At 41.3% G+C, this 27340-nt stretch overlaps 1 protein-coding gene across 3 annotated transcripts in view; it reads left to right on the forward strand.

The window, feature by feature from the left end:
• Nucleotides 1–25122, forward strand: part of Stk32a (serine/threonine kinase 32A) — a 110631-nt gene extending 85509 nt beyond the window's left edge. For 2 of the 3 annotated variants that reach the window (XM_039097002.2, XM_063277491.1), the window contains 7 exons: nt 5254–5343; nt 13859–13956; nt 19425–19541; nt 20908–21033; nt 22438–22566; nt 23179–23243; nt 23986–25122. In XM_039097002.2, coding sequence (XP_038952930.1) covers nt 5254–5343; nt 13859–13956; nt 19425–19541; nt 20908–21033; nt 22438–22566; nt 23179–23243; nt 23986–24082 — 722 coding nt within the window. In that variant the 3' untranslated portion in view covers nt 24083–25122. The remainder of the gene's footprint in view (nt 1–5253; nt 5344–13858; nt 13957–19424; nt 19542–20907; nt 21034–22437; nt 22567–23178; nt 23244–23985) is intronic. The other variant, NM_001191894.1, reaches the window with a different exon arrangement.
• The last annotated feature ends 2218 nt before the right edge of the window (nt 25123–27340 follow it).

The following is a 27340-nucleotide window of genomic DNA, read 5'->3' on the forward strand; positions in this document are numbered from 1 at the left end:
AGGCTGGTCACTGGCCCACAGCCCTCTATATATTTGTGACCATCAGTCATGTAAGCTTTCAGAGCTGAACACGGACTGTGTTAATGCTCTGTGTGGCTTTGTGTAGAGCAGCAGGTATCTGATGTAGCCAAGATCTCTGATTAGAATGTATGAAAGTTAAGTACTTACTAAACTTCTCCAGAGAATTACTTTGGCTCTCAAGATGTGATTCATAAAAGATCCTTCTTTTCTTATTGAATCATGAATTTAAACAAGATCCTCTATCCTTAATCTTCAAATACCTCCACATGCCATGGTCCATGCTGGCTTCCTTCACTTGCACAGTTGTCTAAGGTCTGCTCTTGACATTTTTATTCTCATAGGCCTTTGTGGTTTGGGGTATGGAAACTGTCTTCCCAGTCTTCCTGGGGGAAGTTCCAGTGTCTCAGATGATGAGTAATCTCCAATATTCCTTTCCACTCTCGTGGATTCAAGATTTAAGCATCATCATTGTCATCATCAGCAGCAGCAGCAGCAACAACAACAATAACAACAACAAAAAGAATTATATCAAATTCCCATTCTTAACTCCCCTTCAGAATTGTTGCTTTTGATGAAAGAAAAAAATTTCTGGAAGTGAGTAAAGTAAGAGCAGACAAAAAGAAAATCTGGGATACACTCTGTAAACACTATCCCAGATATCCCTTTATAGAGAAAATAATTGTTTTGAATTAATTTTCATTTAAGCTATAAAAAAAAACTAGGACTTCAACATTGTTCGTGAACCACCATTCATTGTTTGAAAGTGAATGAATTCCCTAGTCCTGTTGTGGTTGTTTCTATGAGAACCAGTGGCACCTCAAACAGATGACTGCCCTTTGGAGCAGCAGCTGCTCTGATTTTCCATGTACCTCTCAGAGTTGAAGCTTCAATCATCTCTACTGCCACATTTTCAATATTTCACCCCTGGCATGGAGAATTTAGCAGCTGTGAAGGGCAGCTGTGTAATTTTTCTTACATGCATCCTCTGTGCTTCTTCTCTCAAGCGAGTGTTGTCTGTATTATGCGGTGGCTATCTTAATTCACCTATGCTCAGTAACAGGCTGAACCTCTGTTTTATTCTAATGATTCATAGTTTCATATTCACCAGCCAATAGTGGGCTTTATGGGAGATCACCCAAGATGGAGACTCTTTCCACGGTGCAGCATTTGACATAAAATATGTTTTTCATTTTGAGCACGCAAGTTATTGCTCCCTACCGATATCTCCCTTATACTAGTTCAAAACCAATATGGCAACAGGTCTTGGATGAATCACAGCCCTCTGTCCTGAAACATATTTTTTATTTCCTGCCAGTCAACATGGCCAATCAAATTCTATCACTTCCATAATGCCGAAAATTTTGGTGTTTTTCTTGTTATTCAGAAAATAAATGCTACATTCAGAGGAATAATAACGCCTGCCTGGCATTTCAAAGACTTTGGTAATTATAAAAATAGCCACAATTTAGTGTCTTAATATCATCTGTAGTCACAGAAGCAGGAGGTAGCAGTTCAGTCTGGAGAGTGAGAGAGAAAAGAGCTTTCTATCTTATCTACTTCCTCCATGCAGAGTCCAACAGGTGCTGAAAATTCAAGACAATGTCCTATGGAAGATGTAGGCTGATACATGTGACCCCAGATAATGATGACCATGTCTTAGCAAATGTTGAGAATATCTAACATCGTAGGAAAAGTGGGTTGGACATACTGCAAATGCCTGAAAACAGGAGCATTTTAATAGTTATGGCTAGTATTGGCCGGTTAAATAGGAGGTCCTAGAGAAATGTGTTGGTAGGAAGCGCCTCACACTAAGCAGAGCCACAGCGTGGTAGCTGAACTCAGCAGCCTTGTAAAATGAGATGAGATTATTACACTGTCCAAGGTGAACCCTCCCAGCCCCACTTGCCAGGTATCTAGATCAGAAAATTCTTAGTCATGTACCAGAGAACCTTATACCAAACATCTTACAATGCCCAGATCAGCTCCATAGCAAAGACTTAATAAATCTAGTATCACCATAGTCCTAGTGTTAAGAAACTTTATGCCAGGAGTTGCATGGAGGCCTAGATTGTGGAATAAAAGCATATAATCCTCTCCGTCTCAAGGAAAGTTCTCATTCCTTCAACCCACCACAGCGAGCCCACCCTTGGATGTTACCCTCCCAGCACAGAAGAGAACCTGACAGGGAAAGCAAGAGCTCAGGAGAGAAGCAACCATGAGAACAGAGGCTCAGCCTCGTGGATGGCACCAGAAAGTTGTTAATGGCAATCGGCTAGATCTCCCATAAATCCTAGGCTGCAGATAATTCTTTCCCCATTCTTTCTCACTTCCTGCAGTGGGGGAAATGTCTGAGTTAATAAAAAGGAACTTGCTTCAAGTTTACTCAATCCTCTGGTTTTGTGACAGAACACATAGCATTTTGAGAGATTCAGAATCTGAACTAAAGTGTCACTAGGGCAAAGTCTTGATCCTAAAGCAGCTTCTGGATTTTAATTCCAATTCTGCCACTTCTGGATCCTAGGAAATTTGCCATAAGCTAGTCAGTCAGCCACCTATACAACAGGGACCATTTCACTGGGACAAACTGGGACAGCATCTTGAACCTTGAAGGAATCATGTAACTATTAATGGGGGAAACAGTTAGCATTCATTTAGCCAAACTGCAGGAATTTATCAGTGATGACCAGGTGGTTTTGTTTGTGTGTTTGTTTTAGTTGGTTGTTTGCCTGAAACAGTCTCACTAATCCACTGAGCCAGGTCTTCTTTCAAAGCAATGATGGCAAACTCCCTCTGGTATCACAGTCATCTAAGGTGTGCTTAAGTACTAGGCAATGGATCTCAGTCTTCCTGAGCCACGAATTAGGAGAGGCTCAGCGTTTTGCATTTCTTCCAAGTTCCTGAATGACACTGGTGCTTCTCACTCAAGCACAGGCTTCAGGAACTGGGCGTATCCAAAGCATCCTTCACGTTCCACTTGGACATGAGTCTAGGTAACCTTTGAATTGAGGATGGAACACAGCCCCAAGTTTTAGCAAAGGGTTCCATGCCTAGATGCTCCTGATCGTCCTTCTGGAGTTTGCTACTTCCAATGTAGGCACCAGGCTTTCCCGTTAGTCCAGTTGTAGTTGCAGGGCAGTGGGTCACTGGCATATGTGTTTTGTAAAATGCATACCTTGGTTTCTTATAGTGAATTTCAACAATTCTGGTGCCCCAACAAGTGCTGGGCTGTCTTCCAAGGACACAGCTAGTTTTCAGTTTCCTATAACCTTAGTTGGTAAGACTATAGTCAGAGAGCACAGTGGACCTGTCCAAGGTGATATAGTTGGTTAAGGGTGGAGATTAGACTTAATGCCATGCATGCTGACTCCAGAGAACAGGCTCATGACAGTGACAGTTTCAGGCCCACTTAATTTGCCTGGAGTTTCAAAAGTGTCCAATATTTGGAGCATAAACTCTAGAGACATCAATGAAAAAGAAACTGAGACAATCTCCAGTATGTGCAGGAGAGCTACTGACATCATTCCTTTGTGTCACTTGGCCAAGAACACTTTCAATTTGACTAATGCTGATTTTACCTTATGAAAAGGTCTTCTGAACAAAAGGAAGTGTTTCTGCACAAAACAGAACCATGTTGATGGAGATAGAGGTTTCCTTAGCCATGGGCTAGATGCTACTGGAAGGTTTGCTGAGAGGAGTTTGGACTAGGGACCCTGGAAAGAGAATCAGGTGCTATTCCCTCTGTAATGCCATCTCATCAAAACAGCAGACACATGTAAATGAAAAGGCCAACAGCTCACACTCCTAGGAAGGCAGATAACTGTTGTGCCAACAGCTAACATAACAGGTTTGTTGGCCTGAGTTTCCTACGCTGCCCTTTTCTTCCTTCCAGACATAAATGGAGGAACCCTGGAATACTATTTATATAAGGTGTATTTCCTACAAAACTTAAGTGCTACACGTACATTTGTACATGTCATTGCTGTGTGTTACAGACCCATTTTATTGTTGTGTGTCATAACTCACAAAGGCCCTAGATATCATAATAACCTACCCATTTTTAATTTTTTTATTAATCTGTTTATTTGTTTTACAGTCCAATTACATTCCCCCTTCCTCCTTTCCTCCCAGTCCCAACCTCCGACACTCTTTCTCCCATTCACTTCTCCCTTTCTCCTTAGAGACCCTCCTTAGAGAACAGGAGACCCAGCCCTGGGTACCAATCTACCCTGGCATATCAAGTCTCATCAGGACTGAATGCATCCTTTCTCAGTAAGGCAAGAAAAGGCAGTCTAGCCAGGGGAAAGGCAGTCAATGGAGTCAGAGACAGCCCCCATTCAATTGTTAGAGGACACACATGAAGACCGAGTTACACATCTGCTACAGATGTCAGTGCCCTAAGTTCAGCCTGCACATGCTCTTTGGTTGGTGGTTCAGTCTCTGTGAGCACCCATGGACCCAGGTTAGTTGTCTCCGTAGGTCTTCTTGTGGGGTCCTTGATTCTTCAGGCTCCTTCAATCCTTCCCCCAACTCCCGTTCTTTGTTTTTTAATAATGGACACTTTAGGCACAATGTAGAAGAAGGAAGGACTTAATGTCTACTACCTGTCAGAAAGGGACAGAAGTCAGGACATAGATCATGTCTCCTAGACCCCAATCCTTTTAAAGAAAAAATGTCAATTTTGCCTGTTGTCCTTTGATAGAATTTGTTTTGTCACAGATAGAATTTGAGGTCACTGAATACAACCTGCCATGACTTGCAAATGGTATCAACAGAAAAATGCAGATCCATACCCAGGCTAGCATATAGTAATTTATTTGTGTTTTTAAAAAGATTCGATAAGAGATCATGAGAATTGGGATGCTTTGTGAGACTAAGGCTGTATCCTGCATGCTGTGCACAGGATAAACAGTCTAAACCAGTTCCAGCAGACGATAATACTCAGAAGGCTTTGTGGAGCATGAACTCAACCACTAAATTCAAATAGTTTGAGGCTGAACTACAAGTTTATAGTCAGAGACTAATGGCTGCATATCATATTCTGGCTGCTACAGACCTGCTGGTTTAAGACTTCATTGGCCTTGAGACTGGAATAAAGGAGATTTTATTGCCTGTGCTCAGTTGCGGCTAGCATACCAGAACTAACAGTCTAAACATTCAGATCTCTTCAATTAGATGCATGGCTGTTCTTGGTTGAAAGGATTTAACATTCTCCTGGTCTTCCTCTCCCCACAGGGCATGTGCACATCACAGACTTCAACATTGCTGCCATGCTGCCCAAGGAGACTAGGATCACCACCGTAGCTGGCACCAAGCCCTACATGGGTGGGTATGAGCAGCTTCACACGTGTTTCCCATTTGTAAGAAGAACAGGTTATTTTTGTTTCTGATTCTTCTAGCTACCACTCACTGCAGGTCAAATCCATAAGGACTTGGACCTGGAGCTGGCAAGCACCTTTCTGGTTGACTTTACGTGAGGACTATTGATTTAATAGGTCTGAGGTGAGGCTGAAGCTTCTGCATTAGCAAGCTACATGGGGTGATCTTGATTCACCAGTGACATCAGTCACATTTTGCAAATGCCATTATATGACCTTGTGTATCTGATTCTGAGAAAAAGTATGAATTTAGTCAATGACTAATTACATGTGTATATAGAAGGGTTTTGAGATGACAGTGACCTATTGACAAGCACATACATAATGTCTCTACCTCATGCAACTTATACAAAACAAATCAAAATAAAAAGAATCAGAGATAAGTAGAGTCATGCCACCTGACAAGATCAATACCTTCAGTGTTTTTTAAATAATACTGGACACATGCACAATGCAGTAAGGTTTTCAAACCACCTTCCCAGTTATGAGACTAGCTTCAATTTCATTTTCATAACAATCTGATCAATTAGGTTTTTGTTTAAGAGAAGAAGATTTTGCCTATGAACTGTTCTGCTATATGCATGCCTTTATTTACAGTGATTTGGGGGACTGTTCTTTTATCCCTTGATGATTAAGAACTCACAAAGGGGTGATTAACAGTGTAGGGCTAGGAGTCAAACAGCCCATAAAATCAACATTTAATTGTAGCAGCAAACCAGCTACAAACTCCAACTTCAGATGTTAGTGCTTTCATCTGTAGAGAGACACAATGTCACGAGAACTTGGTGTCCCCTGTCTCCACTCTGGAAAATATAGAGAACTATTTATCAGGAGGCATGTGGTTCTCACAGTCCTGAAAAGGATCCCCTTCTCATATCATTCCTAAAGATGTGACCTATACTCGTAATCATCTGTCAGTTATTGGGTTGGCAGTAATAACAAAATCTTAACATTCAAATTTAGGTTAGATGTCTGTCTGTATGCTGGGTAAGCTGATTACTGAGATAACAGACCCTAGGTGTTTCTGAGTGTTTGTTGACTGTGGAGTCAAGTCTTATTGGTGGAGATGGAATTTGACTCTGGTGGAACTAGGTCGAACCTGTGTTATAGCTTCACGAGCTGCCCATACTTCTGGGGTTAGAATTTCAAAGGGAGACTCACATCTGTGTGGCTTACTGGAGATATCAACAGTCACAGTCTATACTAACTGTACCGAATTTTCTCAGGGTGAGTCCCCTGAAATCATCAGACGTAGATGATTACTTCTACATTAGTTTACTACTGTGCAAGCAGAATTGACAAGCTCTGCCAACCCTGGGACAGGCTCTTCATACTTGCAGGAGGATTCCATGATTCCTTTTACATGTCGAAACATACATAACTAGTGTTTACTAGGAAACAAGAGATGGAGATGTGTAAAAGTCAGACAAGTCCTACATTTCTACACCAAGGCTTAAAAAACTACAGGCTGGTCAGGTGGGTGAATGAGCTCTCAGACACTGCTCTTCAAAATCGACCTACTGGATTTTAAGATATTTGAAACATTATAATAATCAAATGTATTAGATCTTGATGGTTGATAAGCTCTCAGTGGGTGTGGGATACCAACCAGATAGAGCAATACATTAAACAATGCAGGATTGCTCGCAGACGATAGAAGAGGGAAATCCACTTTCTACTTTTGTATCTCCCTTAATTAGTTAAGATCTCAAAGTTGCTAGAATGGAAGGGGTTCCGTAAAGGGTAGAATGAATGGCACAAGCTAGATATGCTCAGAGCATATCATAGAAAAAGTCTGAACTTGAAAAATGGAGGAGAGCAATGTCACTTTAAACTCTCCATTTCAGTTTATTCTCTTTCCTCCCTGTGACGAGCGGCAAGGGGAGGGGGCTCTTACATAAAAGGCCAGCACAAGATTGTCTCTGGAAAAATAAAAGTGAGCCTTATTTTATGTAACATTTGAACAACTTCAGATTTCATGGCTTTCAAGGACCAGTGGGGGAAATAAATCTCTTTTGTCACTTCTAAAATAATGGGCACATAGAATTCAGCCCATTTTTCTTCCTAAAACCCATGGCAATCTAGTGATAAAAGGGAATATCCAGGCCTGCTGGTCTGTCCAGTTTGTTCCCCAGGTTTCCTGGGTTTCCACATTATAGGTTATTTTCTTGGCAACAAATCAGTAAGTGTGCATCTAGGGTTTCTAGGGATGATTTCCATGGTGACAGAAGTAAAGGGGAGGACACCTTTCTCTCCTCTCCCCAGTCCTTTAAGTATATACCTGTATAGTTTAATGTTTCACAGTCATCATTTCTAGCATTCCATAGAGTAAAACTAGTAAATTGGAATCTAGGCACTGGCCCACTTTCACAATTTTAATGGGCAATTGTAATATTTATCAAACTCTTTCTTTGGACAAACACATTTGTCTTTATGTTTTTAGAAGCTAGATTAGACTAAGCTTCTTTAATATAAATAAAGGTTATAACCATTACTATCTTGCAGTGTCCCAGATGAGTTGTTATGTCTTTAATATTTATTACATCATTAGAACAAATCCTGGGAGATAGATATTGTTACTATTTTTATTCATACATCAAAAACCTCCAACCCAGAGAGAAAATGATGTGATCATAACCATAGAGCAAGTGATTGACAGAGCATGAAATGAAGCCTGAATCTAGAAACATTTTGCCTGGACCATTCAAAGGGATGGTAGTGATAATGGCATAATGACTGACATTTGCTAGCAAGCTGGGTACATTCTGGGAACAAGCTTTGGGTCACTGGCTCTAAAACAATTCCGTATGGCAATAAAGGGTGCTTCTTTCACTTTAGAAGTGACCAGTCTGATCAGTTAGGAAACAGATCCAACAAGAAACTAGGAACATGGTCTAAGCCAGTGGTTCGCAACTTGTGGGTTGAAATCTGTTTAGGAGTGAAATGACCTTTTCATATATCAGGTCTCTTGCCTATCAGATATTTACATTATGATTCATGACAGCCCAAAATGACAGTTATAAAATGGCAATGAAAATAATTTTATATTTGGGGTCGATACAACCTGAAGAACTGTATTAAAGAGTCACAGCATTAGGAAGGTTGAGATGCACTGGTTTAAGCCATCTGATGCCCTCCATTCAAGTCAGTCAACACACCTCTACTGGGGATGATGCCCTCTTCCCTCTGAGCACAGAGCCTGAGTCTTGTCTGACAACCAATGCTGTTCATTTTTCCATGTCAGTAAATAGAACTAAAGTTCTCGTCATGTGCTATAGATCGTAGTGCATGACAACATGTCTCATTTCCTCTACTGTTGAATACTAGGTCATTTCACATTCTGCAATATAATTTCATCATAGAAATCTTATTAGCAGTATCATTTCCATCAACTTCATTATTTCTTGTGATAAATTCTGTTATAAAATAATGTCTTCTACTCTTAAGGATCCTTCAGAGTAACTTTGGTATTTTTCTATATAAGAAACAGTAAGTGGCCAACAAAATGGCTGAGCAGGTAAAGGTGCTTACTGTCAAGGATGAAGACTTGAGTTAGGTCCTTAGAGCCCATATAATAGGAAGAGAGAAGGGACTCTTACAAGTTGTCCTCTGACCTTTACATTTACATCATGGCATACGTGTATGTGTATATGTACAAGTACACACACATACTAAATATCAAAGAGATTAATGGTTAATATATGTTGTAATTTATGGTTGCCCAATTTATCCATTCAGATTGAATGCATATTCTAAAATGTATTGTGTACAATGTGTGTGTGTGTGTGTGTGTGTGTGTGTGTGTGTGTGTGTATTTATAAAATTTTTACTTATTAACTAAACCCAATTTGCAAGAAAAAAATTTCTGGTCACAGGACATGTCATGTCTTTCCCAGAAGATTCATATTGATTTCTACTAGCACAAGAAGAACTTAACACACAAAACTTCCCTGTGTCCTTGCTCCTGCCTGATCATCAGGACCTCAAAGCTTCCAAAAATGATCAGTAGAAGTGAAGACACATTGTGATATTGAAATCCATCTCTGTGAAGTTTTATAAATTTTCTGCTCACAAAGTCTGTTTTTGTTAGGCCTGCTCTTTTTCCCTTGTCTTGTGCTTCTTAGTGATTATCAAACTAAGTCCCACCTTAATATATTGGGGATATTAAATCCTAGTGTTGTTTTGTTTTGTTTTTTGGTACAGGAGTGGCCTGTCTCCTTGATTTGTTAGTTCTGAAATCCATTGTTTTGAGGCAATGTCCCTTCATGTTGCTCTGGCTGGCCTGGAACCTTTTGTGAAACTCTGACTTTGAGCATGAAGCAATCTCCTCGCTTTTGTCTACTGACTGCTAGGTTGCTAGCATGAACATTGAACTTCTTGATAATATGATCAAACTGTTCATTTTTGTGTGGAGACCTAGGACTCTTGCACTCCAGTCATTGTCCCCCTTCTTGGTGACCCCTCCCACTCTTCTTCATCCCTTTTCTCCTCCCCCTCGGCACTGATAGCCACCCCTTGAAAGCCTCCCCCTTACCTGTGGCCTCAAGTCTCTCAAGGATCAAGCAAATCTTCTCTCACTGGGTCTAGACCAGGTAGACCTCTGCTGCACATGTGCCAGGTAGACCTCTGCTGCACATGTGCCAGGTAGACCTCTGCTGCACATGTGCCAGGTAGACCTCTGCTGCACATGTGCCAGGTAGACCTCTGCTGCACATGTGCCAGGTAGACCTCTGCTGCATATGTACCAGGTAGACCTCTGCTGCACATGTGCCAGGTAGACCTCTGCTGCACATGTGCCAGGTAGACCTCTGCTGCACATGTGCCAGGTAGACCTCTGCTGCACATGTGCCAGGTAGACCTCTGCTGCATATGTACCAGGTAGACCTCTGCTGCACATGTACCAGGTAGACCTCTGCTGCACATGTACCAGGTAGACCTCTGCTGCACATGTGCCAGGTAGACCTCTGCTGCACATGTGCCAGGTAGACCTCTGCTGCATATGTACCAGGTAGACCTCTGCTGCATATGTACCAGGTAGACCTCTGCTGCACATGTGCCAGGTAGACCTCTGCTGCACATGTGCCAGGTAGACCTCTGCTGCACATGTGCCAGGGGCCTTGAACCAGCCTGTGTATGCTCCTGGTTGGTGGTTCAGCTCTAGTAGCTCCCTAGGGTCTGGGTTAGTTGTGACTGTTCGTCTTCCTATGGGGTTACTCTCCCTTCAGCTTCTTCAATTCTTCCCCTAATTCAACCATAGAGGTCCCTGACTTCAGTCTAATGGTTGGGTGTAAGTATCTGTGTCTGTCAGCTGCTGATTTACCATATCTTTATAATGTATGTTAACCTATGAGATATACATGGCTTTTTTTCCCCACAAAGCTAGTCATTTGCACATTTTTCTCAAGAGTGAGATTTGGGATCATTTCTGTAAAATCTTGTGAGCTGTTTTCATTATATTATAGAATTATTGGGGGGGGGTGTTTCCTTACATCCTGGCAAGAAGCCCAATGTCTACAATTTTAAACTCCGAACACATCAGATGATGATAATCAAATGCCAAATTAAATATATAAAATATGGCAAGCATATTAGTAATTAGTGGAGATTCATTTTAAATCGCAATGAAATAAAGGGGTACCTGCAACAAATCGGTGCAAGTGTGGAAAAGACTAAACTAAAGGAATGTTGGCCCCTGGTCTTGATGTGAAGGCACAGCCCTTCAGTGAGTAGCTTAGTGTGTGCATGTGTGAAATGCACACCCAGCATACCCCACACTGACCATATCAGTAAAGATACAGGATCATACCGGCCAAGGAATGGTCAAAACAGCACTGTTCACAACACTCCCAAATTAAAAATGACCCTGACAGCTATCCACAATGGGACAGATATGTAAATTACCATGTATTTATGTAGCATTAAATTCAAAGTAAGCATGCGGGGGAATTTGGATAAATCACAAACAAATACTGAACAAATTAAAGCAAGACACCAGTGACCACAGAGAAGAGCATTTAACTTGATAGAATGCAGGGATGTTTTCCTTCCTCCCCCACCCCCTCTGTTTTGTTTTGTTACTGTTTCCTTCACTATCATTGCTTGAGACATCATTTGTAATAGCTATGAAGCTAGCCACGCCCTCAGCCCACTAATTTGTGGCCCTGGGAAGGTGTATATATATATATATATATATATATGTATATATATATATATATATATATATATATTAGGCAAAGTTAAACTGCCATTTAGAAATTCATGTATTATTACAAACAATTGCTCAATTTTAATTCAGGATGGTGAGTTCCAGGTAGGGTGGACAGGACAGTGCAGTGGTGGGAGCAAGATAGTGCTTCTCAATGGGTGAGCTAGTTACAGGGGTGCTGGCTTCTGAATATTTTCTCGTTTCTCTTATGTTTCAGATACTTTCTGAATGTATATGTTGAAAGACTTTAAAAAAAGAAAAATGTCTGCCCAAATCACCCCTCCCCCCTGTCTATTTGGAGGATAGCGGGTGTCTTTCCATTTCTCCTCTTAGGAGCAGGGTATCTTCTCAAAGAATCACAGAAAGCCTGTCCGCACCTTCCTCTGTGTCATGGTACTTTTGTATGCTGTGGTTTTTGTTCTTAAACTCCCAACATAACTGCTTAGTACTTAGCACATCGTGAATGTTTGCTTAGTGAAGGAATGCATGTACAAATGCTTCTGTGTTTGAAAACAGAAGAAATAGGAAGCGAAAAGGTAGATACTCACCTGCAGTGGAAAAAGTCAACAGCAACATTAAAAAGAAAAAAATAGTCATATCTCTTCCCAGGATGACCTGATATGACAGTGTGCTACTTTCCTGGAGTAACATTTATTTTGTTTGGCATGTTTTTCTAAGAACAGTGCCTCTGCCATGCCTCCAAATTGTCTGGATGTCTCCTAAGTGCCATGCTTGACACCTGTCTCCTTGGAGATGATTGGGGGTTCAACACTGACGAACACAAAAATACAGTCTGTTCTATCTGGGAGCTTCTAACTGGAAGTGGGAGCAGAGTGGGGTCAGGGCCATTATCTTCCCAGTTGCACTGGGATTTGGGACTGGAGAAAGAACACAGTGATGTGTGAACCACGGATTCACCAGGGCGTGAGACCCACTTAGTTGTCCAGCGCGAAGCTCTTAGAGTTGGTCGTGAGCATAAGAATGTCCGTGCTTTACAATTGCAGCAGGAAGCTGTCCACAGAAATTTAGTCAGAATTCAAATGCACAGGCAAGCAGACTCGAGTATACAGACTCATGCCCTCAAGATTTCCTTTGCCCAGCATCAGCACCTTACCTTAACAGGATGCTTGGCATCAACTCTGTGAACCTTTGAACTAGGCCAATTCTCCCCCCCCCCCTTTTTTTTTTGGACTTTGCAAATGGCAGTCACTATATTGACATTTGGACGTTTGGACATGCATTCGTTCATTTCATTTCTAAACTGGTGAAGAGGGTATTTTTGTTTTTGTTTTTGTATTCTGATCTTGCCGGTGCCCACTCATTTGTTCACGGGCACAGCAGGTGGTAGAGGCAACATTTGAGCTCAGCACAGCTGCAGAGATAAGGACCTCAAGTCTGGCTTCAGTGTCCATTCGTCAGTGTGATAAACTTCTGTCTACTGACTCTGAGTGTCAGGCTTTGTACTAGACACTGCGTGTGCCCCACTGAGCAACAGCCCCAAAACCGTCCTTGGTCTCACCTTTGTTTCCCCTGTTCTAACATTTAGGACCTAAGAATTTTTCTTAGGAAGGTACGGCAAAGTGCTTAAAGAAGACCTGAGGGGTCATCTCTGAGGGGTCAGTTGATGATGACTGTTCATTCTAGTAGAGTCAACTCAGAGGCTATACTTAGAAAGTATACATATCTCATCGATATTCAAAGTGCTAAACTTCCTGGGGTGCCCTTGCTTTTTCTCCTGCCCTCACACACATAACAGGAAGCTACATTTGTCCCCTTCGATGCATCCAGGTATCCCCAAGACAGACAGCCACGCCATTATGTGCCTCACACAAATCCGAACACTTTGAGATTATTTTATCCATTCAGCTCCTTTAGTGTTGACTTCTCAGATGAAGACAGCAAGCTCCCCTCCCCCTCAGCTCCTTTTGTTTCAGAGTTAGCAGCTCATTTGAGGCCCAATAGAACCTACAATGTAAGAGGTTCACCATCTAAATAAGAGACGTTTTTTGTCCTTTAAGGACTGTGTGTGGCTGTTTATGTTAGCAGATGAATGGGGCTGCTGAGAGAGCTAAAAAAAAAAAAAAAAAAAAAAAATTAGAGAGTGTTGCCCGCTGTGCGCAATCTACCAAAGGATAATAAACACCCGGGGAAGTGTTTACACCTTTCAGGCTGCTAATTTTCCTTAGGAGGAATGTGTTGGAGAAATAGATTGATTGGCATCTTGGGGAGTGGAACTGACCTTTTCTGTGTCTTGCAGCACCCGAGATGTTCAGCTCTAGGAAGGAATCGGGTTACTCCTTCGCTGTTGACTGGTGGTCCCTCGGGGTGACGGCTTATGAACTGCTGAGAGGCCGGGTATGGTAGAACCACACCCTCTCATCTCTTATTATTCTAGGAAAAATGTTTTAAAAGTCTGCTTCTTTATGTGAATGTGCCCTGAGTATGTTAATGTACCCCACATGCATGCATGCAGTACCGCCAGAGGCCAGGAGAGGGCATTGAATTCCTCTGAAACTGGGCTTAGAAGTGTCTGTGAGCCACCTGATTCAGGTGCTGGGAACCATACCCAGGTCCTTTGCAAGCACAGCAAGCGCTTTTAATGACTAAGCCATCTCTCCAGCCCCTTCGGGTTCAACTCAGAATGAAAGAATGCAATGTTTGCTAAAAACCAAACAGTTTGAAACCAGAAAGCACCTACACTGTCTGGTGTTAATAACACTTGAGTTCTTTGCACAGGTTAATCCACATGTGTCACCAAATCTGTCGTTTAATATTAATTACACAGGTAAATTAATAATATGGATTAAAAAAAACTCCTGGTGAAGGGAAATCAATATACCTCACTATCTTGGGTAAATAAAGCCGTATGTTTAAAGAACATCATTTTGCAGTCATTGGATGGAGCTCCAATTTGGACACATGTCTTCAAATAAGTGTGATTTATAAGCACCAGACAATTTGTGCTCTATCTTGATGGTCTCTTGTCTTATGTGGCTGCTGTGTATGAGTTCTTTGTGAATGGAAATGTTCCTCAAGCAAGAACCTCTTCTCTAGAAAAAGGAATATCAAAGAAATATAATTAAAAATTATATTTTATACAAATTTTACAAACCAATAAAAGATTCAGATACCATCCGTCCCCTCGACCCAAGGTTTTGTCTTAGCCCAGCCTACCAAAATAACATTCTGTGAACTGGGTAACTGAAAATATTTGTTTTCTCATGACTGAAGAGTCTGGAAGGCCAAGTCAGAATCAGAAATGTGGGCTTCCTATATCCTCACAAGACAGAGAAAGGAAGGGGAGGAGATTAGAGGGGGAAGAAGATAAAAGAGGGAGAGAGGACATGAAGGCAAAGGGAACAGAGAGAGATCATCTAATCTTCTTAATGGTCAGAATGTACCCCTGGAGATAATCTATCTCAAACTGTCTGCCACCGCTCCTGTCTCACTGAGCATTAGAGCTCTAACACAGGACTCTGTGTGAGGAATGCATTCAGACCCTGGCTTTTCTCTCTTAGTCCTCTAAAACCCACATAAAATATTCAATATATTCAGGTATCAAAAACATTTTCTCCTTCTGATATCATCTTTAGTGTCATAAGAGGCATCTGAATATCCCAACCTGGTATGGATAGGACTCAGGCCACGGTTCATCTGAGACAGAGGCAGAATTCTCATCCAGCAGACAAGTCATGTGCTTCCAAACGATGGCCACAGACAGAGGTTAGAAGGCCCCACCCAAGAGGAGAAAAGTAAGAAAGCAGCAGGGGTACCAAGTTCAAAACAAAGTCCAACCAGTTCTCTTTGGCCATGAAGACGGAGGAGAAGATGCTCAACTCTGTCCTTTTCTTCATTGCAGTCACTGTCTGTGTCCTTTAACTCAGACTTTGCTGGCATAATGCCACCTCCATCTCTGACTTTTCTTGTGAACCCCTGGTTCACATGCAGCATTTCCTTAGCAAGTGGTTGTCTAGACTTCTCGTTCATGTTCTTTTCAAAGTAAGACACTTCGGTGAGCTTGTCCTTTGTCATTTTCAAAAATTTTCTCTAGTCTTTTTGTCGTTTTGTCTTCTTCGCATTATTTTATGTTATGAATAGAATCCAAACTTGCAACTTTTCAGTTTCTCCTTCTTTGTTGCTTCAATAATTTTCAACTCTTCTTTTGCATATTACTGTAAGTAGCCAGGAGGAGCCATACTTCTTGCATAGGGATCTCTGGTCCTTAGATACAGAAGTTGAGCAGTGGGGTATGTATGGGTGGGCTTGGAGGGTGAAAGGGAGGGGGGAAACTATGTAACTCAGAAGAAATTAAAAATAGAAAATTAAAACAAACAAAAATAAAATTTGCACCAGCAAACAGACAAGACAAAAGCAAAATCCCTGGCAGTCTGTTGTACTAACTTTCAAATCTTTCTATTTTCATAAGGATAAAATATCTTCAGATAGTTACATGTAGATATATTTAGCAATTTTAAAACATAAATAATGCCTTAACTTCCCATTGAGACACTTATATATATTGTCCATAAGTATATGTATATATTAACTATATGTTATATACATATGTCATATATAACATATATGATATATATATACACAAATATATAACTTTCTATATGCTAACACCTCGGTGTATTTTACTTTCATAATTAAATCCATTTTATAAATACATCACCTTACAAATATTTCCAGGCATATCAGTTTTTGTCTTCTATTCCACATGATCAGATTATTTGATTCATTAAAAATGGGATATATCTTTCACATAGTTTAATATTATCCACTCTGTGTAACTTTTCATCAATCTTAATTCACAACATTAAATCTGTGGAGGATCAACACATTAGTTTTGATGCTAGGAAGGAACTACTAAAAGATGGTACAGGTTTCTGTGCCAAAACACAGTCAATCAGAAGAAAAGGAAACAGCGACGTTTAGTTACAAGTGTCACTGCAGGTAAGTTACTGGGATGCACTAGTGAAACTGCCTGACACGTCCTGAGTTTAGGTGCACTCTGGCTGGTTCTGACCTTAAACACTATCCCGTGAAGCCAGCCACGCCTGCCTTACCATTCTGTACTGACCTCATTCAGTCCTGCAGCTATTCTGCTATTCTTTGTGTTGTCTTAGGGAGACAGCGTCACTGTTAGCCAGGCTAACTTCAAGCTCTTCCTCCATTTGCCTCTGCTTCCTGAGTTCTGGGATGGGATGGCAGGCTTGTGACAAATACCCACCGACCCCATTTCGTTCTGTCCTTGCAACACCATCACAAAGTACCATTTACTCCCTTTTCACACTTACCCTCTCCACACACTCATTCTTGGTATATTTTCCCTCTTCATTGGTAGCATACTTAAGGTTCTTTGATTTGTGCCATCATGTTGTCAGCTAGTCACAAGTCACACCATAGCAAACTCTCCCTGGGTTATCTCCACTTGTTTTGCCAGTGATTCATTGTGCCGATGAACTAGCGTCAGTTTGCACATGAAGGGACTGAAGGTCAGAAAATGACTGAGCTGGTTCAGCATCCAAATCCTTCTGGCCTCAAAGCTCTAGCTCAGGATTACATCATAACACCTTCTAATTGACTGCTGGGAAAAACAAACACTTCCCCTTCCTCCAATTTAGTTCATCCATCATCGATTACTTGAACATCTGGAAAAGGGCAGTCATGTGATAAATGTGCACACACAAATTAACTCTCCTGTGATTAATCTAAGGTGGAAGTCTGTCCCTGTGCACATAGTATCCACTTTAGCTTTAAGTTGATTACAGTTTCCCTAGAACACAGGAAAGCCCAGTAGAGAAATTACTGTTTAGAATGGTTGCCCTCCAGTGGACAGATGTAACATCATCCCCAACTTGTTTGTTATTAGAAAACAAAGCAAAACAAACAAACACAACAACAAAACACATACACACATCTTACTTTTTTAATTTTTTGGAGTAGGGTAGAAAGTAACAAGTTTTCAAATGGGATTTTTATGTGTTTCATTTTGGCTTCTAATTATTAGTATTATTTTTAATTCAAACTAAAGCCACATGTTGGGTTCTGCATGCCCTTTGTAGGGACAGAATGACATGGTTTCTGCCCCTGGGACAGGGCCAACAGTCATGGGTCTCTACAAGTGTTGATAGATGCTGTGGGCTTAAGGCTTATTTGTATAATAATGTGCATATTTTATGTTTCTCCTTCAAGGAACGCTAATGTTAATAACTCCAGGATAAGGAGAGACAGCAGGAGTCTGGGAAGCAAAGGTGTGGCTAATGTCTTAGCACAATGGCAAACACTAGCTGGGACCTACAGGACAGCCCTTAAGGTTGTGGAAAAGAACTTTAAAAGCATGGGTTCAAAAATATCTAATTTCTCAAAAAAATAAGGAAGCAATATAAATTATATGAGAGGCTTCTCGATTCTCAAGGAATAAAAGCAGTTGTGTGGTGAGCCTACCTGTCAAAAAGATAGTAAGGAAGGAGATACAGTGGTGATCATAAGAGATTCTACCCGGCTAAGTTTTTTGTTAATGCTTACAGAGGCAGACAGATTTCTGAGTTCAGGGTTTGTCTGGGACAGAGCAAAGTTAGGTCCAGGTGTGGTAGAAATGGTGTTTTCAGGATGGGGGTCTCACCCTGCTAGTTTAAGCATCTGTGCTGAACAGAGGCAGGCAGATATCTAAGTTTGCAATGTTTATAAAAAAATGTGTTTGTTGTCCCCTAAGAGGCTGGGGTCACAGGATGCTGATTCATAGGACAATCAAAAGAAAACCTGGAGCAAATGATTCAATTAATATGTAAAATAAAAGACTGGCCTTAGGATTTGCAAGAGATGAGCTAACCACATTTTTTTTTAAATAGAAAAAAATTTTTAAAAAAAGAAAGAAAAGAAAGGTTGGTTGTCAGTTTGGACCCATGATTTGACTCAAATCTTTGTTTTCAACATTCCCCAGATACCCCTTCTCTCAGAACTCCTCTCTAAGACAAGGTTGGTCCCTGGCAGCAGCCATAGACTAGCGCTCATTATTCTAGAAAAGTTTTGTTGTTGTTTAAAATTCTCCACTACATACTTTATTGGATCAGAGTTTTAGACACTGGAATTGATATTTTCTGAGCAATTTTCTATCCTTAAGTTTCTCATTCTGTTTTTAGTATTTATATGTTTTTGTTTTGTTTTATGTTTTTTTCTTTTTTCTTTTTTTCTTTTTTGTGTTTGTTTGTCTGTCTGTTTCTTTGTTTGTTTTAAAGTATCACTCTTGGGTATCCCAGGCTGGCTTTGAACTTGTTATGTAGCTGAGGTCAGTCTTGAATTCCTGATCTTCCTACCTCCACCTCCGGAGGGCTGGGATTACAAGCATGTGCCACAATACCTAGCTTCCACTGTATTTCAGACAAATTATAAGGAGACTATGGGAAAATTATGGATCTGTAGTTTTATAACTTGTAAAATTTGTAAATCTGTAATTTGTAATCAACTTTATATAATAATTTAAGGCTCTATTCATTATTTACTTTTTATGTAGACATACCTAAAAATTATATACAAAACAGTTTGAAATCAGTGTGTCAGAAACTGGCTCAATCCACTGAAATATTTTGTTTGTATCTGTAAAATAACAAGTTCTTAAAACTTAGGATATTTTGATGAAAAACTATAGGTCTAAGACATTTCTTTAAAATTCGGTAGAACTCCATTTGACTCCCTGTCAATCAGCTTGAAGCAGTTCTTGTTGAGGTTGTGTTGTTTCAAAGTTCACCTTGTAAATACTTGCAATGTTTTTCCCCTTTGACCTATAAAAATGAACGCTTTTTCTCTTTTTCTCCCTTAAGAGGCCATATCACATCCGCTCCAGTACTTCCAGCAAGGAAATTGTCAACATGTTTGAGACAGCAATTGTAACTTACCCTTCTGCCTGGTCAGCAGAGATGGTATCCCTTCTTAAAAAGGTGAGACAGAAGAAAGCACGGAAGTCCAGAAAGCCCAATAACCTGCACTCATCCTCAAATAAATACATGGCTTTCTTAACTCAGCCTAAAAAAATCCCCTTGGATGTCTCAAGGTCCTCTCAAACTCATTGTGTCCAGATTGTAATTCTTAATTTCCTTATTTTTCTTGGGCTCCTTCCAGTGGCCTCTCTGCCGATGACTGGTCCCTTCACCCACCTGTGCAAGCCAGAGATGGGTTCACTTATTGTTTCTGTATCTAGTCCATCACTGGGTCCTACATTTATACTTTCAATAACCGTTGCTGCTGTCTCTGCCCTTCACCCCCTGACTGTCTCTCTAATCTGCCTCTCCTTAGGTAGGGGATGTGCTTGTTCACATCATACCTTTTCTGGTTTGTTGCATGTGGCTGCCACTCCTCTCATCTCTTTTTCCCATAGGTCAGCATCTTATCATTGGTCCTTTAAATAAAGATCAAACGAAATGGTACATTATAATGTTTATAAACTGTCCTCGAGCCTTGTGTATCTTGGTCACCCCTTCAGTCATGTGGTGCTGTTTTGCCTTCTCCTCCCATTCCTCACCGTCACATAACCATGAGGCTTCACACATGCTACTCTCTCCTCCTGGATACTCACTGCTTCCTGTCTTAAGCTCTTCTAGTACCTTCCCAGAGATCAGTACAACTTAGTGTAATTCCATGACTGTGGCCCATACAGTGCTTTGTATATTATTGTAAGTATAGAAATTGAGAAATGCACTTTGAAACAGATGGGAATTTAACACTGCTCTGTCAGTACTACATTGTCACTAGGTCAATGGATGCCTCTCCTTGGGTAGGGAATGTGCTTGTTTGGCTTGGAGCTGCATATGAGCTAAGTACAGTGAGACTTGGCTTGAACAGGCCATAAATGAAAGGAAAATAGAAAGAAAAAATAATTACTGGCCATTTTATGTCATTTGAAAAACAGAGCTTCAGTTCTTATATCTGCAAAGCAATGTTCACTATATCTGCAAAGCAATGTTCACTTCACACTGTCTCTTCATGATTTGAGCTTGGTAAATGGAGGTTTAGAAAACAGGCTTTCCCAGTCAGAAAGTCAGGGAGGGAAGGTCTTTTTAATTCCTGGTGCAAGCAGTTTGCAAACCTGACTTCTGATGTTATTGCAAACCATACAGTCTCCACCTGATTTGCATTTGAGTAGGAGAAGGAAGGAGAAAGCATCACTGACTTAGCAAACCACTGGCTCAATTTCGGCTCCAAGGGACTCCCATCGGATACTCAGTTTAGAACACTTAGTGGGGATTTTTTTTTTGGTCCACCTGTCTAGCCTTCCTAGTAACAAAAGTGCTTGTATTTCATTGGCAGCTGCTTGAACCTAATCCAGATCAACGCTTTTCTCACTTGACTGACATTCAGAATTTCCCTTATATGAGTGACATGAACTGGGATGCAGTCCTGCAGAAGAGGCTCATTCCAGGCTTCGTTCCAACTGTGAGTCAAACTCAACAAGCCCAAATAGTTCCCACACTCTGTCCACATTGTTCTTTGTGTACAAGTCCACCCAGGGTCTCACCACTAATGTAAAAACACTAGCTTTATACAGGAGAAAATGGAGGCATACATCTGGTAAGTTGAACACCAAAAGTCACATGACTGGCAAGGAACTAAACAGGATGTCAACATCTGGGCTTCTAGGCTTTAATCATGCATTGTTCTGTAAGTGGTTCCAGTCTTCCTAATAGTCATTTTCAGAAATATGCTCATTGAAAAGAATTTTTTTTCTCCTTGCAAAGAGGTAATCTTTCATGTCCATTGAGATCTATGAGTTGGCTAGTGGGAAAACTCCAGAATCAATCCTCTTGTTTTGTGAGTTTTATTTTATCAATCCATAGTTTTCAGAACTAATAATAAAATGATGATGATGATGGTGGTGGTGGTGGTGGTGATGGTGATAGTGATGATGATGATGAAAGAATTAATAGTTACAGAGAAATAGTTTCCATTGGCTGAATACCCAAACAAGGGAATTGTATCACATAGTATACTGCTGGATAAACCTTAGACTGGAGCCCTACTGAAGCTCCTTTCTTCCCTCTCCCTGGTATTTGAATTGTAATACCAGATACAGGAACATTGGCAAGAGTGATGTGCTTCTGCAGAGTCTTGTAGAAAGAAATCTGGGATTTCTGTTCAGATTCAAATGAGGCACTTTTCTGGGGACATGGGCACATGGCTCTTACAGGGAACAGCTGGATAAGGTGCCCAGTTAGTGTCAGGTAAAGCTCAGTAGAAGGAGGAACAGTGTGGTGGTACTCAAGTGTGCCAGTGTCTATGTTAGTGAGTAACAGGAAGTGAGGTGAGGTTTGTAATTGGATGCATGACTGATGTGTGACTATGGGGCACCTCCTCTGGTACCACCTGCTCTAGACACTTCCTTCCTCCTTACTCCTGACACCCTATGAGAAGCTCCAACTTATAGATCTTGGGCCTCATTGTAAACTTGACTCATATGGAGAATTTATCAAGTAGCAAATTCTTGGCCTCATGTTCAGAAATCCTGATATAGAAATTTGGTTGTTGACCTTGGAAGGTGACAAAGCAATGGCCATAATTCTGATCTACTGAGAAACCCAGAATTCCAAATCTTGGAAACATTATTTTAACATGGTCTACTTTACTACTCACCTAGGGATAGTTTGAGGTTTGTTAAATTAACTAAACTATAAATCAAGGAATGTAAAAATAACACTGGCATTAAATGCTACAAATCCTCAGAGAGAGCCCAAGTTATTGGGCTACCCTATCAGAACTATTTATTACTCTCTGTGTTAGGCTTCTACGTCTTAGGAATGATACAGGGATCTGAGGACTGATCCCCTGCTTTTCTCTTTACAGAAAGGTAGGCTTAATTGTGACCCTACTTTTGAACTGGAAGAAATGATTTTGGAGTCCAAACCTCTTCACAAGAAAAAGAAGCGCCTGGCTAAAAAGGAGAAGGAAATGAAGAAATGTGACTCCCCTCAGGTAGGTAGGCTCCCTACCAAGTTCAGGGAAGTGTAGTTCATTCCAGAGCTGCTTGGGGAGGACATCTCAGAAGTGTGCCCCTGCCTGCTGGGGCCTTATAGTTATGAAGGATGCACAGCTACAGTGGCCACTAGATTCTTTGGCTTTACCCTTCTGATACAGCAGCAAGCAGCAACCAGAAGACAGAGTCCCAAGATTTGAAAGATAATGTCATAATTTCCCCTCTGGTCTTCTGTAAGATGTGGTAAATGTTGCTGAAGGTGCATATGCAGGATGCCTGTCAGAAGCATGAAGGGCAGGTTAGTCTCTACTTACTGTGTTAGTGATGGAATTATAATTAACCCATAGTTTCTCATGGAAGCTGAGAGTGTTCAATATATATTCCAGAGTTCCAAAAACATTGTACCTAATTCTGATAGAGCAATGGCTCAGGGTTAGGGACTAAGGAGGGAGACCTCCACCCCTGTCATTCTCTCAGAATCTTCATGCATCTGGAAACAGGACTTCTTCAATCCAGGTTGCTCACTGAATACTCTATGGGTTATTGGCCATTTGGGGTCCCCATATGTCGGCTAAGTTTGCTTCTGTTTCTTTATTATGTTCCCCCTGAAGATGTGCCTTCTTCAAGAGCATCTTGACGCTGTTCAGAAGGAATTTATAATTTTCAACAGAGAAAAGTAAGTAAGTCTGGAGTGGAGACCAGCAGCTTTAAGTGATAGCATTTAGGCAAATTTTATTGGCAGAGGCTGCCTATATTTTTAAGTTTTTATTTTTCTAATGATAAAAAGGGTGCAAATCTAGGATAATGATTTTGAAATTTTAGGAGCCTTTTTTGGGGGGGTCTGGGTTTTTTAAATGATGATTTATCCCAGTGCCATATTTTCGTGAATGGGAATGTAAACGCTGTGACTATTTACAAAGCTTTCATCTTCACATTTTTGGGGGTGAGATGTATGAGAGGTGGACACTGGATAAGATGCCGGGGCCAGTTCCCTCCTTTCTGTCTGTGGTTCCTTGGAATTAAACTCAGGTATTGGCTTATTGGTCCGTGGCTCTACCCACTGAGCCCAACATGATGACTTGTAAAAGCTTTCTTAGCTTATCTTTCTTTATAAACTCAGGCAACACTGAATGAACTCAGTAGCTTGTATTTATATATTTATTCATTTGTTCTGCAACAAAAATGATTAAGGGGAGAAGGCAGTGGATTTGGGAGTGGCTGAGTCAGACATGAGAAGGGGGAAGGAATGGAGGAAAGGGAGGGAGAAATGATATAATTATATTTTGATTAAGTTTAAAAGAAAAAAATATTGGATTACATACTATCAATTCAAAAGTTTAAATTCTTTTTTCCTTTTAATGAACTACCCTCTCTCCTTCCCTCCTTCCCTCCCTCTGTCCCTACTTTCCTTCATTAAGAGTAAAAAGAGACTTTAATCAAAGACAAGCAAATATAGCCTTGGAGCAAACCAAAAACAACACAGAAGAGGAGGATGGCCAGAATAACAACCTATAAAATGCTTCTGAGTCTTTGGGGGACAGTGCTTGGCACCTGGCGGAAAACTCCTGATTACCACTCACCGAAATGCTGACAGTGGTCCCTGCCACTCCACACCTCACGACTTAGAGAATGTGAATGAATCGTGGCTTTGCAGCAACAGGAGGGGAAGAGCGCCCTGGTTCTGAGCTCCTCAGTTCCACAGCCGGAACTCTGTGACCTTAAGTGAATCATTTAACTGCTTCTTCTGTTTTAGTTCACCGCTCGACAGGTAGCTGGTTATTTCAGAAGAGCTTTGCTCTATTAATGCTACTATAGCTCTAAACAACCTTTATTCTTATTTTTAAATGAACATTCGAATGTAGATTTATTTTTTATTCTTTTTGATGACACTGTGAAATACGCACACTGTACACAGTGAGCCTCTTTAGGGCTGGACAATATCACATGGGCCAGAATTCCAAAGCTTGATTGGCTAGGAATAGAGGTGTTCCACCAGGAATATATACATAGGTCAGCTTAGAAGTAGCAGACTCATAGGACCTTGCAGTGGGGAACTGCATTGGCATGGCATCTGTTTGCTTGTACCTACTGTGCACATGGCCCTTTCCTTTTGCCTGTGAGGTGGCCTTGATAAGTTGAACTTGGTTCTAATTAGAGCAGTCACATGCAGAAGTTTAGCAGATGCTGGGAGTTGGGTCACATGTTTTTTTCAGCATGGCAGTTGAAAAAAATATTTATATCAGACACTGGTATGTTTGTTCTTTGAAGGTTAATTTTCCTCTAGATTAGCAGAGACCTGCCTCTGCAGAGGATCGGAGAGTACAGCTGAACTGAAGGCAGGGTTACTTGGAATTGTTCAGTGAAGTTACACCTTACAGGAGAGTTTTGCATGTTAAATTTGGAAGCTGGTAAACCTTCCCTTGAGAAACGCCTAACTCTCCAAAGTGTAAGGGGGAAAAAAAATCAGTTGCTTTTTTGCCAAGAAACATACCACATTTTTGTATTGTTTGGCCCTTTATTTTTCATATTGATTGACTAAAATATGGAACAATTTACACATGTCTACTGCCTAGAGTTACATTTAAAGCAGCAGGATGGCTTATAGATCCCAGAGGTCAAATTCAGGAAGACTGATGCCCCCACATTATATAATCACTGTGAGATGGCTGGCAGAATTGCCTTGCTACTTAAAATATTGTTGAGGGCTGACTCTTTCTTGTCTGGGTGTTTCACTCATGTGCACAGTGTAATTCCCCTAACTGTGCATGTGTTGTAACTCCACTGTGCTCATGCGTACGAGATTTTGGAAGCACTTCTCTTCGTGCTCCACTGGTGACCCTGGGTAAAATCAAGATGGAGATGGCTTTGCAGAGCTTTGTTTTCAACTCTTGGGAAACTGAGGCCATCTAGTGGTGCTCCTTATAGAGAATGTGGCATCAAGCTGGTCCAAGGAACCAACGTGATTGATGTCATTTGGAAAGGCAGACAGGTAGAAGTAGATAGTAGACACTGGGACAAGAAAGTTTGTGTAGAAAAACAAGAGCTGAAGGTAAGACTGGCATTAACGGTTCTCCCGATTCTGGCATGGCTGGACATAGTGCCTCTCTACTAAGAGCAAACACACACACACACACACACACACACACACACACACACACACACACATACACACACACACACACACACACGCACACACACACACACACACACCACATTTTTAAGAATCAAAACCCATCTCTTTTATTCAGCTCCTGTCTCTGAAGTTCTCACATGTTATTTGTGACATTTTTGGTTATATTCCATTACTGTTTAACTCAAAGCATTTGCCCTGACCTTCAGAGGGGTTAATGGGTCAAACATAGCAACTCAGAGATGACTGGATTCTGTTCTAGGCTGGTGCACCTACAAGAGTCAGGGACCACATGCGTGTTCCAGCTTCCACTTTTTTTACTTCTGTGTTGAAGACCCAATGTTTTAGATGTGTTATGGTTTACCTTCCCTCATCTGGTTCCTTCTTCTCCTGGACCTTGTCTGCATCCTCCGAAATGGCAGCTTTTAGACACACTTTCTAAAGGCCAGCAGGGCCAGCAGGTCTCCACAGGGATGGCATGGACTGTTTTGTATTTACACAGTAAGTAGGGGTAGGAGCTCATGTGATCTCTGAAGTTCAAATCTAGGTTTGTTTTGTTTTGTTATCCCCACTGGGCATCTTTCTGAGCGCTGTTGCTTTCAGAACCGGGGATAGGCTGGTTACTGTGCAACGTGGTAGTTGGGTAAATGACTGGCACACAGTGTGTGGCCAGTTAAAAAGAAACGTGCGCGCGCGCGCACACACACACATACACACACACACACACACACACACACACACACACACACACACACCCATCCATTGGGCTTGGGCTGCTGCAGCTGACTCAGTAGTAAAATATGTGCTTAACATGCATGAAGACCTGGGTAGATCCCCAACACCCCCAGAGACAGAATTACTGAATCTGGCATGCAGAATAGCTAGTTCCGAGCACCACCCATTGCTGTGTATTTTAAAGAAGAGGGGAAACATCCAAAACAAAACAAACAAACAAACAACAAAAACTTTTCCAAGAACTCCTGGTAATTTCTTCTTGGTTTTATTCCCTAATTTGGGTTTCATGTTAGCACCCACCAGAGGAAATGTCCATGTTTCTGAGAAGAATTAGGGCTGAGAACTTCAGAAAACAGTGGGACTATTTTATCCTTTCTTCTGCTACCTGTGGACTCTCCCCAAGCAGCTCCTACCTCCCTTACTCTGCAGAGCATCTGAAAAGCCTCAACACGGTTTGGAAAGCAGAGTGCCTAGATGTAACACAGCTCTGTGCTCTGCAGTTGAAAATCCCCAGGGCATCCCCAGTGACCCAGAGAGGAGGGGTGGGCAGCTACCTCCCGGCAACCCTGGCTAAGATCCTCAGTCCCGGAAGGATGTGTCCTGCTAAGAGCCAATGATACTCCTGCAGCCCTGGTGTGGACTGAGGTCATCTTTAGGACAGGCATGAATCTCAAGCAGCACAGGCACTTCTAAATTAATCCCAAGTGATTTAATAATTAGTGGAAGTCCAGAAACGACTGGATTTCCTATCATTTTTGGTTTTCTTGGTGATTCTGTGAAGAAGTAACTAGGAAGAGTGTTGCTTCGGCTATTGACCCTCACGTTGCCTTTTGACGTTGGCAGGGAGACTGAGCTATAGCATTTTATGGGCTCAGTGACTAGGCACGGTGAGTGCTTTGCTCAGCTCC

Source organism: Rattus norvegicus, chromosome 18 (genome assembly GCF_036323735.1).
Source record: "Rattus norvegicus strain BN/NHsdMcwi chromosome 18, GRCr8, whole genome shotgun sequence".
Classification (NCBI taxonomy): Eukaryota; Metazoa; Chordata; class Mammalia; order Rodentia; family Muridae; genus Rattus; species Rattus norvegicus.